This window comes from Anas acuta, chromosome 1 (assembly GCF_963932015.1).
Source record: "Anas acuta chromosome 1, bAnaAcu1.1, whole genome shotgun sequence".
Lineage (NCBI taxonomy): Eukaryota > Metazoa > Chordata > Aves > Anseriformes > Anatidae > Anas > Anas acuta.
The window spans coordinates 35,485,778-35,501,161 of record NC_088979.1 but is presented as its reverse complement, the minus strand read 5'-3'; the positions used below and the strand labels follow the sequence as shown (position 1 = coordinate 35,501,161).

Here is a 15,384-nt window from a genome sequence, read left to right as displayed (position 1 = left end):
AATTCTGCTTAGAGAGCTTTTGCTTTCATGTGTGCAGCTGGAGGCTGCTGTGCCTACAGAAGGGAAAGTCCTCAGGTTTGAGAGGCAATTCCATTATCAGAGCTTTGGGAAAAAAAAAATCAGCAAGAGTAATGTATAGCACCTATTTAAAAAAAAGAAAAGTCAAGAAAAAAGACTATGTCTGTAGAAGGCAAGAGAAGGAGGTCATCTTGGGAACAATAAAGCATGCATGCTGTATTTTTAGTCTTTGTCTGTGACCTTGAGTGAATATATCCAACTACATTTTATTGCAGTTAATGGATAGCTGAGACTATAGCTGAGCTCTTTCCACTAACTATAGCTGGTGTTTACAGAAACCTCCTAATACTTTGCCTCTGTGTTTACATACTATTTCTGTGTTAGTGCTCTAGACCATCTGACAATGAAGGTTTTTCTTGTTTGCTTTGTTTTGCTTTTTTTTTTTTTTTAAGGCTATATTTTGTCATTCGATGATACTAAACAAATACTACATTAATAGTGTATTGACAATTTTACAGAATCACTCAGTGGGCTTTGTCCACTCTCCGGTATCCGTGAAGTTCAAACATTGTCAGAATCTTTTTTTGCATGGTGCAGTTTTCCACATCAGGCCAGAGATCAGCATGTCACTGTCACTCTCTCCACCTCAGAATGTAGTGGCCAGAATAGCACAAAAAAAGCTAAACAGCCGTAGGCGAGAAGATGATTGTATTGGTATGGGGATGGTGACCAAGAAAACTGTCATACAGGTTGGGCAGCATGTGGGATTTCTAAAATACCAGCTGAAATATCTGTTGCAAAATGTAACTGAAGGTTTGCAGCAATATAAATGAAGGAGAACACAAGTAGTACTGCTTTGCTTTAAAGAGTTATTTCTAGGATTAGAGATGAAAGGGGTGTTGTCACAAAGCTAGAAGAAATATTGCTTTAGTTTTAAGCGAGAATAATGATCTGGAGGTGGGGGTGAGGAAAGGGTTTCCATAGAAATTTGTTTAAAGAAAATAAGAGTTCCATATACTCATGTTGTAAATACCATTTTCCATTTCTGCATTCTGAGATAACTGAAATATGGAACTAAAAGTTCAATAAGTACGATTTTTACCAAGTTTTACTGTGGCTACAATAGTGTTGTATGATTACAGAACATCTAAGAAACTGAGCAAAAAGGATTGATTTTAGGCAATTACACATCTCTTTATCTGACCTTAATGATATGAAAGTTTTTGGAGGAAAGAATAATCAAACATGTGGAGGTTAATCAGAATGGCATAAAATGAAAATGAATAGAAAAAGTAATAGAGTAATTTGCTAGCTTTGACTTTTTTTTTTTCTGGACACATGAAATCTATCTTGACTTCAGAAAATCACTTGATATAATGTAAAATGGAAAATCGTTCATTAGAATAAAAAGTGAAAGAAACGTACAGTGCTGTCTAAAAGGAACATGGCAACAAAATAAAATTGTGGTATCGAAGCAACAAACATATCTGACATACAGTTAGGCAGTATTGTCAGTGGAGAGGAAGATTAGATTGTCATTACTGAATGGTCCCGAGGATGTAGAGTAAAAGAAATGAAAGTCGATAGTATCAAGTACAAGATCATGCATCTTGATACTGTAATAAGAGCTCTGGTCAAGAAAAAAAAGGATATTTTACCTGAAGATAATCAGATAAGGTATTTCCAGCAGGAATAGAAATGCAAACATTAAAAGGGCTGGTGAGCCTGAAATGGTATGTAGAGACGTTTTAATACAGATGCAGGTACAGAGGCTTCTGGAATAGTCATGGTATTAGAAAACATGAATCAAGAGAGGAAACATTAAGAACAAAGTTGTTTCAACCCTGAAAAGCAGAAAGTGAGGAAGTCTAATTACTGTCTTTAATTTTTTTTGACAAGGATAAGAGAGTTCAGAGGGTATAAATGTGATATTCTTCAGGCACGCATGCATTGTATTTCATCAAGCAACTTGCTTTTGTGGCCTCACTAATATTCAAACCCCTCATCTTTCACTCAGTTTCCAAACGTATTATATCAGTTGTTCACTTCAGATTTGCTTGGGTTTATATATGAATCCTCTCAGGATTAGGGGTAAAAGTTTGTTCCCCCCGGCCCCATTTCCTCTTCTTCCATTCTTCTATGTCACTTCAGATTTTTTACTGTATTTTCTAGAGGGCATGGGGTGAATGTCAGTAAGTATTTCATGGGATCTTTTTTCAAGGGCTGATTAGACTTATAGTTTTGTTTTTTCAACTATTTTCACTTAATTTAAAGTTGCTAAGACAATAATTCCAAACTCATACCAATATGTTGCAAGCTAGCCTCTATGTGAGACTATCAACAGAAGTATAGTCTTAGAGGAAAATATATCTAGTAGATGCGCATTGCTGAAATGACAGGAATGCTGAATGTTTATACTGAGGAACGACTTAAAATCATGACAGAGAGAAAAAGAACAACCAGCTACAGAATGAGGCAGAGATGTAAAATTCTTGATCAAATACATATCTGTTCAAGGTCAAAAGAACTAAAGGAAACAAAATAAAAAATGGCTTTGCTGAAAGCAAGAATTTGAAAATCTCAGTGCTTTGTCACCGAGTTATAATACAGCCTGTTAATCAGCTCTAGGCACTGAGATCCTTTTTATTAATCTGGCAAAAAGAAAGTGACTCTTTCTCAGCTGCTACCTGCATATTTTTTTAAAACCTGTGTATTTGCTGGGTTTTATCATTCTCATATTATGTATGTTAACTTAATTTTCTGCTATGAACTCATTTTAAGGCAAGACAAGCTATTTTGTGAAGAACTATCATATTAACTATCTGATTTTGGTAGTTAATACAAGGTATATATTCTGTGTTTCTTAGGAGCTTTCTAAGTAAATTTGTGTCTTAAAGTTGTGTGTGCCCACTCCCAAAGGCTTCTTTTGCCAGCAAAAATATGACTTTATATTAAAAACAGGTTGGTTTGGTTGGTTTCTGAAACCTGTGAAGACTGAAACACATCTGTAGTCAGCATTGGCACCTTCTAATTTTAGCTCTGTTTCTGAAACAGTTTCTTAACTAGCTAAATGACCTATCTGGTGATGATTGGTGTTTGCCAGTCACTGGGTGAAAATCTGCCATGTCTGACATACCGTTGGAAAGCAGTGAGTTAGAGTAAACAGCGGATTCTTTAAATTATGATTATAAGCTGAATTGAGTTATAAATTATAATGTGAACATACATTTATATTCCCTTATTCTTTTTAAGAATGATGATTGTATAGAAATGGCTTTTTTTAGGCTGCATTAGCATTTTCACAGGTGATCATTGATCATTTTATACTTGTGTTAACCTTTCTGTTATGAATGGAATTGTAGTTGCTATGCAACATTTTAATCCAGTCATTTGGGGACCCTTGTCAGACTTCTCTGAGAGAAAGATGTGTGCAGTGAGTGTATCTCATTTTCTATCACATAATGCTACTCAGGAGGAAATCATGGATCCATTGCAGATCTTACTGCCTTCATAGGGCCAAAACCTTTTCCAGGGTTTTTGTAGATGAAGGTAACTTTATGCTTATAGGTACAGGATATTGTGAACGGAACAAATGATGGAAAAAAAAAGTAAGGTATGCCATTGGACTAAAATTCAAAGTATGTTCTTCTCTAAATATTTTTTTCAATGGAACATGTTGAAGTGTTAATTTTACTTCATAAACAGACAGGAAATAAGTTTTAACTGACTTCAATACTGTAAGTCCAGGCTGGAATACATGCTAACAGGAGTTACCCTGATCTTACCATTATGGACTTGATATTTTAAACAACTATTTACAGATCAAGTGTTCAACTTCCATGCATTCCTTCAAGTGTTCAGAAGTTGAATTTCTCTTTTTCTGATAAAGAAAGTTTACAGTTTTTCTGCATCCTGCTATAAATCCCTCATGTTTTCTCTTTGCTCTTTTCATTCTCCCAAGCGCTATGTTGTTCTGGCTCACCTCAGTGTCTGTAGTTCCCTCTACCTTGAAAAACACTTTGGCTCTGGTAGATTTTTTTGTGTTTTTTATTAGGTATTGTGCTATCAAACAAAGAAGTTGAGTTTTCAGTTTCAAACACAGGTGTTTAATGGCCCCATTTTCTCTGTTTTTGAGAGTCTTATTTTCTTCATGATCTACCATACAAATGTTGGTATTTTTTCTGTTTTAACAGAATGAGATTTAGGAAAGCTCTGTGGTACTTGGAGTCATTTCAAAACTTTCCCTCTAGTTAATCAGAAGAGACAGACTGGCATATGTATATCTCAGGTTATTTAAAACAGACTGTTAGTAGCAGTACTATATCTTAAGCATAAGAATAAAACAAAATTCAGCATTCAAACAGCATTCATCTAGTCAGAATGAAGCAACTGTGTAAGCGAGGAGAACTGAACATTGGAAAGTGGCTTCCCTCATCTTGTAATTTGGTCAGTCTGCTTTTATTTCAGAATTTAAAATGTATGCTGATTTGGATAAGGGTTTATCTTGCATATTTTACAAACAGTGTTTCTCACTTAAGGTGTTAACAGAGTTAATGTACTGTATTTTAGTCTCAGCAGAAAACCTGGAGAAGAGCCTGAAGCATATGGAGAGGCAACTCCAACAGCTTGAGAAGGATTTGCAGACTTTTCCAGTTGCTGAAGATAAGCACGATAAGTTTGTAGCAAAAATGTCTATATCCTTTGGAGTATTCCTTAAAAAAAAGCACACACAGAAGTAGTTTAACTGCACTACTTTAAACTTTAAATGTCTTTGCCTAGCTTTTATCTAGTCTGTAGCATTTATTTCTGAAAAAAATATAACTCTCTTCTCTCAAAAACTAAATACATGAACAGCCTAATTAAACTATTCATCTGTAATGAATAGAATGAGGGGAAAAATGCTGTCAGGTCTTATTTTGTGTATAAGTGTCTTAGTGAAAAGTAGTTAAAATAGGACTGTTAAGCACTTGACTTTAATTGATTTTTCTCATAAGAATATATTAGAGAAGTATGTACATCACCTTGAGTTTGTTTGTTTGGCAGTGTATGCATTACCATTGAGAATGATTTTGTACATGCAACCATGAAAACAAAATTTCTCGTATTGCTGAAATGAGATTCATAGCTTATGAAAACAGGTTTCTGGTTTTATTTTTGTCAAAATTCCTCTTCTCACTATTTATTCCAAACCCTACGGCCAACTTAACTGCCTGTTTCTCTCATAAGAAACCTTGTGACAGGAAGGTCATTCTACAAGAAAATTTATCTTTAACTTAAACCTCCCTACTAGGTGTTGGCCATATATGCTTGGCACAAAGAACATGCTGGAAGCAAAAATATTGGCATACAGAGAGAGAGAGACAAGTTCAGATTTCCTTAGTAGGTATAGTTAGGTTATTACCTAACTGGAAGACTACTTTGCTGTGTATAGGAGGACTCGGGAGACAGTTATTCGTTGCTTTTGATTAATCTAATACTCTTAAATAAAAGATGGCAAGAGGCCCTGAGGCCAAGTGGATATACTAGCTTTTGTCATTGCTGCATTAGGGCCAATTCCCTCTTCAGTAGACTAGCTGCAACCAAAGTGTATACAACTTGGCTTTAGGCCTTCTCTGGACTCTCTGAGGTATCAGTAACCTTTCAATGTTATTACTAATTTTTGTAAGGTCATGTATTTTGTTGGTGAAGTAGTCCTGTTTTTTGTTGTTGTTGCTGTCAGTGCCTTTCTCTTCCAGCTCAATGTGGTTTTGAGAGATTTGTTGCTACCCACCAGCATGGTGTCTCTGTAGGGTGAAACATAAGTTTTGTATCTGAAGAAGCCAATAGTGTAGAAGAGAACTTGGAGAGTGGTTTTGAAAGCCAAGAGGCAAAGTATTGCTAGGAGGTTAAAGGGAAACATATCCATGACAGCATTCTCAGAAATAAAGCTAGTCTGTCTGTGCTTGGTTAAGAAAATGATGTGTGGTCTATGAAGTTTATGAAGAAATTAAATCTGTGAAAAAGGTTAGACTCCTCTTAATCTAAAAACATTATGATTCTGGCATTTAAAATACCCTATAACCTTTTACATTTTTAAGCTGAGGACTAGGGTTTGAAGTAACAGATAAATTAATATACAGCTGCCTTTAGAGATGTGGTTATAATCATAGAGCCATAGAATCTTTTAGGTTGGAAAAGATCATCAAGTCCAACCATCAACCTAATACGTCAAGTGTTAAATCCACACATCTCTTAAATACTGCCAGGAATGGTGACTCCACCATCTCCCTGGGCAGCCTTGTTCAAATTCCTAGTCACCCTTTCTGTGAAGAAATTATTCTTAATATTCAATCTAAACCTACTCCATACCTACAAAACAGGTATGAAAGAAGGTAACAAAATGCACTTGGGACTGAGTGAAGGATAGCCTGAAGAAATTAGTTTCCTGCTTAAGAAGGAAAGCACAGAAAAGTAAGTTGAGAAATAAATCTGTGCTGCTGTTGAACATCTGAAAAAAGTGATTAAGTAGGATGCCTTATTTCCCTTTGTGTTACTGACATATTGGGAATTTCTGAAACCTGATGGCAGAAAGTTAGTGGAATAGTGTGATCGAAGGTTATAAATTGCATTTGAGATAGAATAGGTCATAGTAGTGCAAGAAGTTAAAATACAATAGCCAAAGAGGGAAATGGGTGGACCGTTGTCAGTAAATAGCATAACTTTTCACAGAGTTAAAATTCCATCCCTGTATATGAAGAATAAGAAAAGTTCTTGTAAACAACTGTAGTTAAAAGCAAGCAGAAAACATAAGTTGCTGTAAAAATCAGAAAAATCTTATCTTGTGCTTCCTTCACCCCATGTCAAAAAGTATATTGTACACCTGTTGATGCAGTAGAGAATACTGACAACAACCAGCAGTATGGAAAAGCTTCTGTATGATGTATGTTTAAAAAGATCAGGACTCTGAAACTGGAAAAGGAAAAAATTAGGAGAATATAGTTTAAAAAAAAAAAACAAAAAACTTGTAATTTTGTATGCCATCAAAGACTAAAGCTAGGAACATAATTATTAATTATTATACATATTTATAAATAACCAATGTAAAATACTGTCCAGAAGGGTAGAACATACTAACAGAAGTGTTTTCTCAGCAGATGATTAAACTGTAGCATTTATTTTCAAGATGTTGTAGAACATCTTGATAATAAACGATAATATAAATGAATTTCATATAAGGCTTAGATAGTTAACTAAAGACAGTATGTCTGGAGCTCTAAAACACAGTAGTCCAGAGGTAGCTTTAGCTCAGAAAATCACTAACCTGGAGACTGTCAGAAGCTAAATACTACATCAGTTTAATTACCATGCTATACTTACCCTATTTCCTTCTTGTTTTCCCTAATCATTGGGTATTGATTGCTGTCAGAAACAGGTGAGATGAATATTTTATCTTACTCAAAATAAATCAGTACAAGTAAAACCAGCCATACTATATATTTCATTATATTACACTATTCAAACAGTATTTTGAACAGAAAATGCCATGAACAGGAATAGTTTGCCCTCACCTACTACCTCTCCCAGTAGAACGGCAGTAATTTCAGAACAGTAAAGTTTCATATGGTTTCTAGTAACGTCTGTGAACACACTAATTAAAGAAGCTCACTTTTGGAAAAACAGGAGCTTCAATAAATTACGAAGCAAAAAAGGTTTGATGTAAAGGTTAGATAATCCTGCACAGCATGATGAAGCCTGGACCTGTCTTTACTTTTATTCCTATGACAAGGAAAGCTGAATGATGGTGAAGTCTTGAAAGGCATGCAGCTCATAAAAAGAAATCAGCAGGAAATCTGAAAAAGGAAGGATGGTGCTTTGTTGGAAATAATTTTTCATCCTGAGTACAATTAGGCTCCATGGACAAGTAGGCTATTACATCCTGTCACTAAATATCACAACCCAGAGGCCCCTAATGAACTGATTAGCATTCTTGTTTCTTTAGGAAGTCAGATAGATGCACAGTTGATGCACTTTTATTGACCAAGTCTATAATTATGAATGTTTCCCTTATACATTAAATTGTGCTGGTTTGTCAGTCATCTTATGTATACTAGCTGAAAAGAAATGATAGTCATTATTGCAGTTCATTCGTTTTCTTTAATTAGGACAGTCAAAGAATATTGAAATTATATTGATTTAGACTATTAAATCCATTCAATGTAATGTTCAATAAAAATCACAGTGAACAAAATACACTTGGATGTTCAAAGTGAAAATTTAGTGCCTTTATGGAGAGTGCTTAAATTACATATTGAAAGTTTAATTAAGTAGTTTAGTCTACATCTTCTATATCAGTCCAGCTCACATCTCATGATTTTCTAAGTAGCAGCTGAGAAACTCGACAAGTTGTAGCCTACCATTGAGTGCATTTGTGATAGCAATTTTCACAAAAGTTGATGGAACTAATACCTGAGAGACAGTAAGTTGCTTGATGCCTTTCTTCTGGGAATACAATCCTTTCTTTCTGATCAGTTCCCTGTTCCTCTTCCCTGTTGCTTATGCTAATTTATTAAGGGAAGAAGTAGTACTTAGCCAAATCAAAGCCTGATTCAAGTGAGGAAGAAGAAAACCATTTCAATTGCAAAGCAGAAACTACACACTGCCTGTAAACTGCTGCTTATCCAATCAGCCACATAGTTTGAACTGTACAGTGTCAACAAACCAAAACCTGTAAGATATCCTGGCATCCTAGGGGCTTTGAAAGATTACAGGATCTGGTTAGGTGAAAAAGGATAGCATGTTGCTCTTTGGGATGTTGACTGTGTGGACAGGTAATGAGAGAGAGGGTTTTGGCAAACAATTTAAATTTAACTTAAAGTGTATAATTCCTGTGTGTGTGTATGTATATATATATATATATATAAAGGAATATATGGCTTTATATATATATATATATGTCAATTTGTTTTAGTATTATGTTTAGTATAGAGATAAAAAGGATTGAGTAAGTCAAGGAAAAGGTATTATTTGACAAATAATCTTCATAAGGTACTAATTTAAAAATCTAAACATTTGTATTTGCGGTAGAGTGGATGCAGGACTTTGAGACTTTTCAGGATGTCCTGAATTAAGAAACATCCTGTCAGTAACCTGACTTGTTCTATGAGTTTAGTGTTGGATGAATTCTACAGTTCATTGAAGGTAAGAATCATCCTTCTTTTTAACTACCTTTCACAAAAGCCTGGAGACAAGAAAGCTCAAGGATATTACCTATGTATATAAATATCTGATGGGAAGAAGTCAAGATGACAGAGGCAGAATATTTTCAGTGGTGTCCAGTGAGAGAACAAGAAGCAATGGACATAAAAGAAAATTCAGAAAATTTTTTAAACAGAAGTGGGAGGAAAATTTTACTCTAAGGGTAATTGAACACTGGGACTCGTCCAGATAAGTTGGACAAGATCTTAAACAGCCTGTTCTAATTCATCCTGCTTTTTGAGCAGAAGAGGTTGGACTAGATGATATCCAGAGGTATCTTCAGCTTCAACCATTCTGTCCTGTAAAGAGCTTTGTGTGCATTTCTTGAACTATTATAATCAGATAAGGAATTTTACTGTTGAACCTTGCTATCTATATTAATTGAAGTCTCTGTGCCATGTATTTTTCAGATAATTGCATATATTTTCCCAAGAACTTCATGTGGGAAATTCTAACTGGAACCTTCAAATTCACACCCTTTGGTTTTTTAAAAAAGTTGAAATTCCGGGAAGTGACCTCAAAGTCTACTTACACCAACCTTTGAAAAGTTTACTTTGTTTTTTATAGAGACTATTGCTGGCCTGGGTACTGGCAGTCTCAGTTCCATTTTGAAATTCTGATAAAATATAGGCAGCACCTGTTAATCTTTTGTTCGTTTGCAGAATCATATTCCTTGTTGGATTTTCTACACCTAATGCATACGTTAGTTTGTGAAAAAATCACATGTAGCACATATGGGGTCTTATGAGGAAATGTTTGGCATGCTTAACATTCATTATCTGCTGTAGAGTAACAGCTGCTTTTACATGTCTTGATGCCATACACTATATTAGTATTTTCCATAGTACAATATATTAAAATCAGTATAAACTTAAGACAGGCAATCCACCATGAGAAGAGCTGCCATGAATATGCAAGAACAAACATACAGCAGTTTGAAATTTTGCCACATATATTACTCATTTCATCCCTTCGTTGTTTTCCTGTTCTATTAATGAGCAGAATGATGATCTGTAGTCCCATGAGTGAAAAAAGGCAGTCCATGAAGTGAAGCCACTTCAGAAAGTTAACAAATAACTAACTTTTTGATTTCCTTTTCCTCCCACCTGTGTTGCAGCTCTGCTGTACTTCTGTCTTCATTCATGCAAAGCCAATGAATTGTGTAGCTGATAATGCATATATATCAACCTGTTCATAATAATTACAGTTGGGATTGCTGTGCTCAGTAGTATTCCCTGTTGTCTCCAGTTTAGCTAGTGCTGGCTAACAAAAGCTGTATTTAAGGAAAAAAAGGAAGAGGACTTATTAAAAATACCTAAATTGAAGCATAGTCTCTGTAGAATGCCAAGAGCTTAGGGTATCCCGTAACACACCAAATGGAAAATAAAAATCTCAGAATTCATTTTGTCAGGGGTTGAAATACTGCACAGTAGCACATCTTTCTCAAATACTGTATTTTGAGTTTAAAGTTGTGCATCACATATTCAAGGGGAGTCAGTTCTAATAATTTAATCTAAGCACTTTATGTGGACTCTAGTGGAAGGTGTCCCTGTCCATGGGAGGGGGTTGGAAGTAGATGATCCTTAAGGGTCCCTTCCAACCCAAACCATTCTGTGGCTCTGTTAGCACAGCTGTTACTTTAGTCACAAAAATTTCTTCTCAAAGTTTCCTTGTTAGCGTATAGTGACATATCATTCATTTATAACATGAAGTCATGCCTTTTATTGATAATTTTAACTTTTTTTTGGTATGATTTTTTACCTTCCTAGAAGATTAAAGAAACATACTGGCCTGCTTGATGGCATCTATACCTACTGACAGCAAAACAAAATTGATATTTATCAGACTGCTCTGGCCCTTACAGACCCAGCTAGTAGCCATCATAGTGACTAATTTGAATATTGTGCCTGAGAACAATATCACATGATTTTCTGGCATAGATTCTAAATCATGAGAAGAGAACTATTAGCTGTACACTTTATAGACACGGAATCACAGAATGGTTTCACTTGGAAGGGTTCTTAAAGATCACCCAGTTCCAACCCCCTGCCATAGGCAGGGACACCTCCAACCTCCAGGGATGGGGCATCCACAGCTTCTCTGGGCAACCCGTTCCAGTGCCTCACCACCATCTGAGTAAAGAATTTCTTCCTATGTCTTATCTAAATCTACCCTCTTTTAGTTTAAAACCATCGCTCCTTGTTCTTTCACTAATTTCATGGTAAGAAGTCCCTCTCCAGCTTTCTTGTAGCTCCCCTTTAGGTACTAGAAGGCTGCAATGAGGTCTCCCTGGAGCCTTCTCTTCTCCAGGCCGAGCAACCCCAACTCTCTCAGTGTGTCTGCAAAGAAGAGGCGTTCTAGCCTTATGATCATCTTCATGGCCCTTCTCTGGACCTCTTTGTTGGCATGCATCACTCCTGAGCTTGGAGGAGGTGATCCTTGAATATTAACCAGCTTCCTTTGGACCCTCCTCCCTCCAGGGATTTGTCCTGTGGTACTCCATGAAGCAGATCCCTGAAGAGGCCAAAGTCTGCTCTCCCAAAATCCAGAGTAGCAAGCTTGCTGTGCTCCTTCCTGGCTGCCCTCGGTATGCTAAACTGCACCATTTCAGGGTCACCCATTTCATGATCAATCATGTTAAGGCTGCCCTTTAGCTTCACATTCCCCACTAGCCCTTCCTTGTTGGTGAGAATGAGGTCCAGCACAGCACCTCTCCTCATCGGCCCCTCTATCACTTAGAGAAGGAAGTTATCATCAGTGCATTCCAGGAACCTGCTGGATTGCCTGTGCCTTGCTTTACTGTCCCTGCAACAGATATTGGGGTGGTTGAAGATCCCCATGAGGATCAGGGCCTGTGAATGTGAGGCTGCTTCTATTTATCTATAGAGGACCTCATCAGCTTGTTCTTCCTGATCAGGTGGCCTGTAACAGACCCCACTATAATGTCACCTGTCACCTGTCCCTTAATCCTGACCCATTGGCTCTCTGTCAGCTCCAAATCCATCCCCAGGCAGAGCTCCATGCACTCCAGATGCTCATTGACATAAGAGGGTAATATCCCCTCCTCACCTCCCCTGCCTGTCCTTCCTGAAGAGCCTGTATCCTTCCATACTAACACTCCAGTCATGGGAGCCATCCCACCACGTCTCCATAATGCCAATGGGGTCACAGCCCTGCAGGCCTGCACACATCTCTAACTCCTCTTGTGTATTCCCCGTACTACATGTGTTAGCATAGAGATGTTTAAGCTGGGCTTACGTATACACCATAAATTCTCTTTTACAATAATTGATAGGGGCAATGGGAGAAAAAGGTAAAATTGTCATTTCTTGTCTTATACATGCTTCCCTGCAGCTTGAAAATAAGGGAACATACATATTTATTTAGCTGACATTCCATTAAACACTTTATGAAATTGTCCTACATAAGGAAATACCTACACACACTATTTCTTCTTTGAGTTTCTACTTTGTCAACTATATAATCACGTCTTGAATAAATGTGTTTGTTTTTTATTTGATTTCATTTATGTTATGCAGTATTTTGGTGCTTTTTATAAATTGCTTATCTCTTGTAGAAATAGTTCTGTTGTTTTCCACCTAATTTAATTAAATTGTATTGACATTGCAAATAGTCTTGGAAAGCATAAATACCTGCTATACCTAAACATCAGAAATAAAAATGGATGCATTGCTGTTGCTACATTTTAGAAAGCTGTTAGGATGAGGTTTTTATCTTTCATGTTTTTATTTTATTTTATATTTTATATTATTGTTTATTAAAATTTCTGGTTTTACTCTATTTTAAGTAAGGATTAGTGTTTCTTGATATGATAAAATATTCAGGTTAGTTATTGATATCTACCTAAATACCGTCTTGCTTTTATGTATGAGGCAAAATGGCATATGTTTCAGTGAAGTTAGATACTAGTTCTAATCAAATTAAATAATTTCTTTATTTTAACATGAGTATATTTTAAAAATATGTTCTGAGGCTCTAATTTACCTAAACCAAAATTATGTGTTTGACCTTACAAAAAATCGTACATTTGTTTTTAAATGAAACTTCAGATTAGTTTCTGGAGGACTAGGGAAAGAGAGAGAAAGAGAATTCACTTGAGTAGCTTCTTCCAGCAGGTTTGGAAACTATATTTTTAGATTCATCTAAGGTAGAATTATTATTATTTGTATTATTATTTGGTTGGTTTGGAAGATTTTTTGGAGGGTAAATGTAATCATGTTGTTACTTAGTTATATACCTAAACCTTTACGTTAAGCGAGAAAAAAAAACGTGCTTGAATTTAGACTAGTCCCATACATTTCATATTAAATTACCTGCTAGCAGGATAATCGTTAAATAAAAAGTGGCAGAGAAAAATTGATGAAAACACCCTAATTTATTTAGAGCGCTAATGTAAGCAGAAAATACTAGGAGGTGTATATGACATGGAAGGAATTATCTTGACACTTTATTTAATGCAAATGAAAAATGTATATGAAACACAGATCTATGTTAAGTTAAAAACTGTGGATTTGACTGGATTTACTGAGAATTCTTGCAGCCTTAACAGCAGCGTACAGCTTTCTAGTTCATGCCAAAGAAGATTTTCAGAAACTCTCACGGATGCATGAGAACATGGAAAAGTTGTATCAGAACGTGATGAGATATTATGCCATTGATCTGAAGAAAGTTTCTGTGGAGGAGTTCTTAACTGACTTAAACAACTTCAGGACGATGTTCATGGTACAGTCTGTTTATTTAATCCCTAAAATTTCTTAGAAATTATTTTTGTACAAACATTATTGAACAAACTAAAAATAGTTTTCTTTCTCTTTGATAGCATCTGATGCTTGTAAAAGAAATTTTACTTTGCTCATCCTAAACTCCTACAAAGTTAGGAGAAGGAGATTTTGAATTATAATTTGTGGATTGTTTCTTTTTGATAGAAATGGAAATTCTTAATAGCAATTAATGTAATTTAATACAGAACCTCGTACATGTAGACGTACATCCAGACGGGGGAAAATCTGGAAGTCCATTTTTCTTAAATACATCTGTGTTTTCTTTTTAAAGGATGCTTGTTATTTATTTAAAAATAAACCTTTTAAAAGAGATTCTATGCATGCTTCTCCCATATGAAATCCACATCCAAGACTTTATTTATCTTTTTTCTGCCTACAGCACTTGATCAATGTTAAGGTTTACAAATGAAGAAGGGTCACTTTTCTCAGGTGACAAGTGATAGGATGCAAGGAGATGGCCTCAAGTTGTGCCGGGGAGATTTAGATTGGATAATAGGAAGAATTTCTTCATGGACAGGGTGGTCAAGCGTAGGAACAGGCTTCCCAGGGAAGTGGTGGAGTCACCTTCCCTGGAGGTATTTAAGAGATGTGTAGATGTGGCACTGAGGAACAAGGTTTAGCAATGAAACCTGGTAGGTTAAGTTGATGGTTGGACTTGATGATCTTAAGGGTCTTTTCCAACCTAAATTATTCTATGATTCTGTGCGCCTGATTTTTCAAATACGGACATTGATTATATTTTCCTAACTTGCTCAGTTCCTAATTTGAAACACGGGAGTCTGATTTCAAAAATGCTAAATGTTATGAAATTGTTGTGTAAATTTAATTTGTAATGTTTAAGCCACAACTCCCATTTAAATGCTGTGGAATAAGAATGCTAAATGCTCAGGTTCATCTTGAATTGGAGACACAAAATAATGATTGTGCTCTATTTCTCTGTATCTCTATTTTTCCATACTTTTCTGTGTCTGTAAAACTAGCACCGATACTGACCTCCTACTTCACAGCAGTGTTATAAAGATAGATTCATTAATGCTTTGAAACAGTTAGATATTATTGATGAGCATGATAGGAGAAACCTTGAGGAAAATTAATAATTCTGTCTTGCAGAGCACAGTTTGAAGGCTATATGAAAAGGGTGTGTAGATAAGGCATGAAACCACTTATCATTCAATGACACTAAACAAAATATTGAGTAGCTGCTCAGGTTTAAGTCTTTTTCGAAAAGTTTTTTGAGATGCCTAGCGTGAGACACCTGAGGTTTGATTTTCAGAATTGTTTAGCATTGGTTTTGATTACTGACAGAAATGGAAGGTGTTTGGCATCTTGG

General features: G+C 35.8%; 1 protein-coding gene across 3 annotated transcripts in view; it reads left to right on the top strand.

The window, feature by feature from the left end:
- Window positions 1–15,384, top strand: part of DIAPH3 (diaphanous related formin 3) — a 238,504-nt gene that overhangs the window by 142,828 nt on the left and 80,292 nt on the right. For all 3 annotated transcript variants that reach the window (XM_068675836.1, XM_068675828.1, XM_068675845.1), the window contains 2 exons: window positions 4,588–4,713; window positions 13,832–13,995. In XM_068675836.1, coding sequence (XP_068531937.1) covers window positions 4,588–4,713; window positions 13,832–13,995 — 290 coding nt within the window. The remainder of the gene's footprint in view (window positions 1–4,587; window positions 4,714–13,831; window positions 13,996–15,384) is intronic.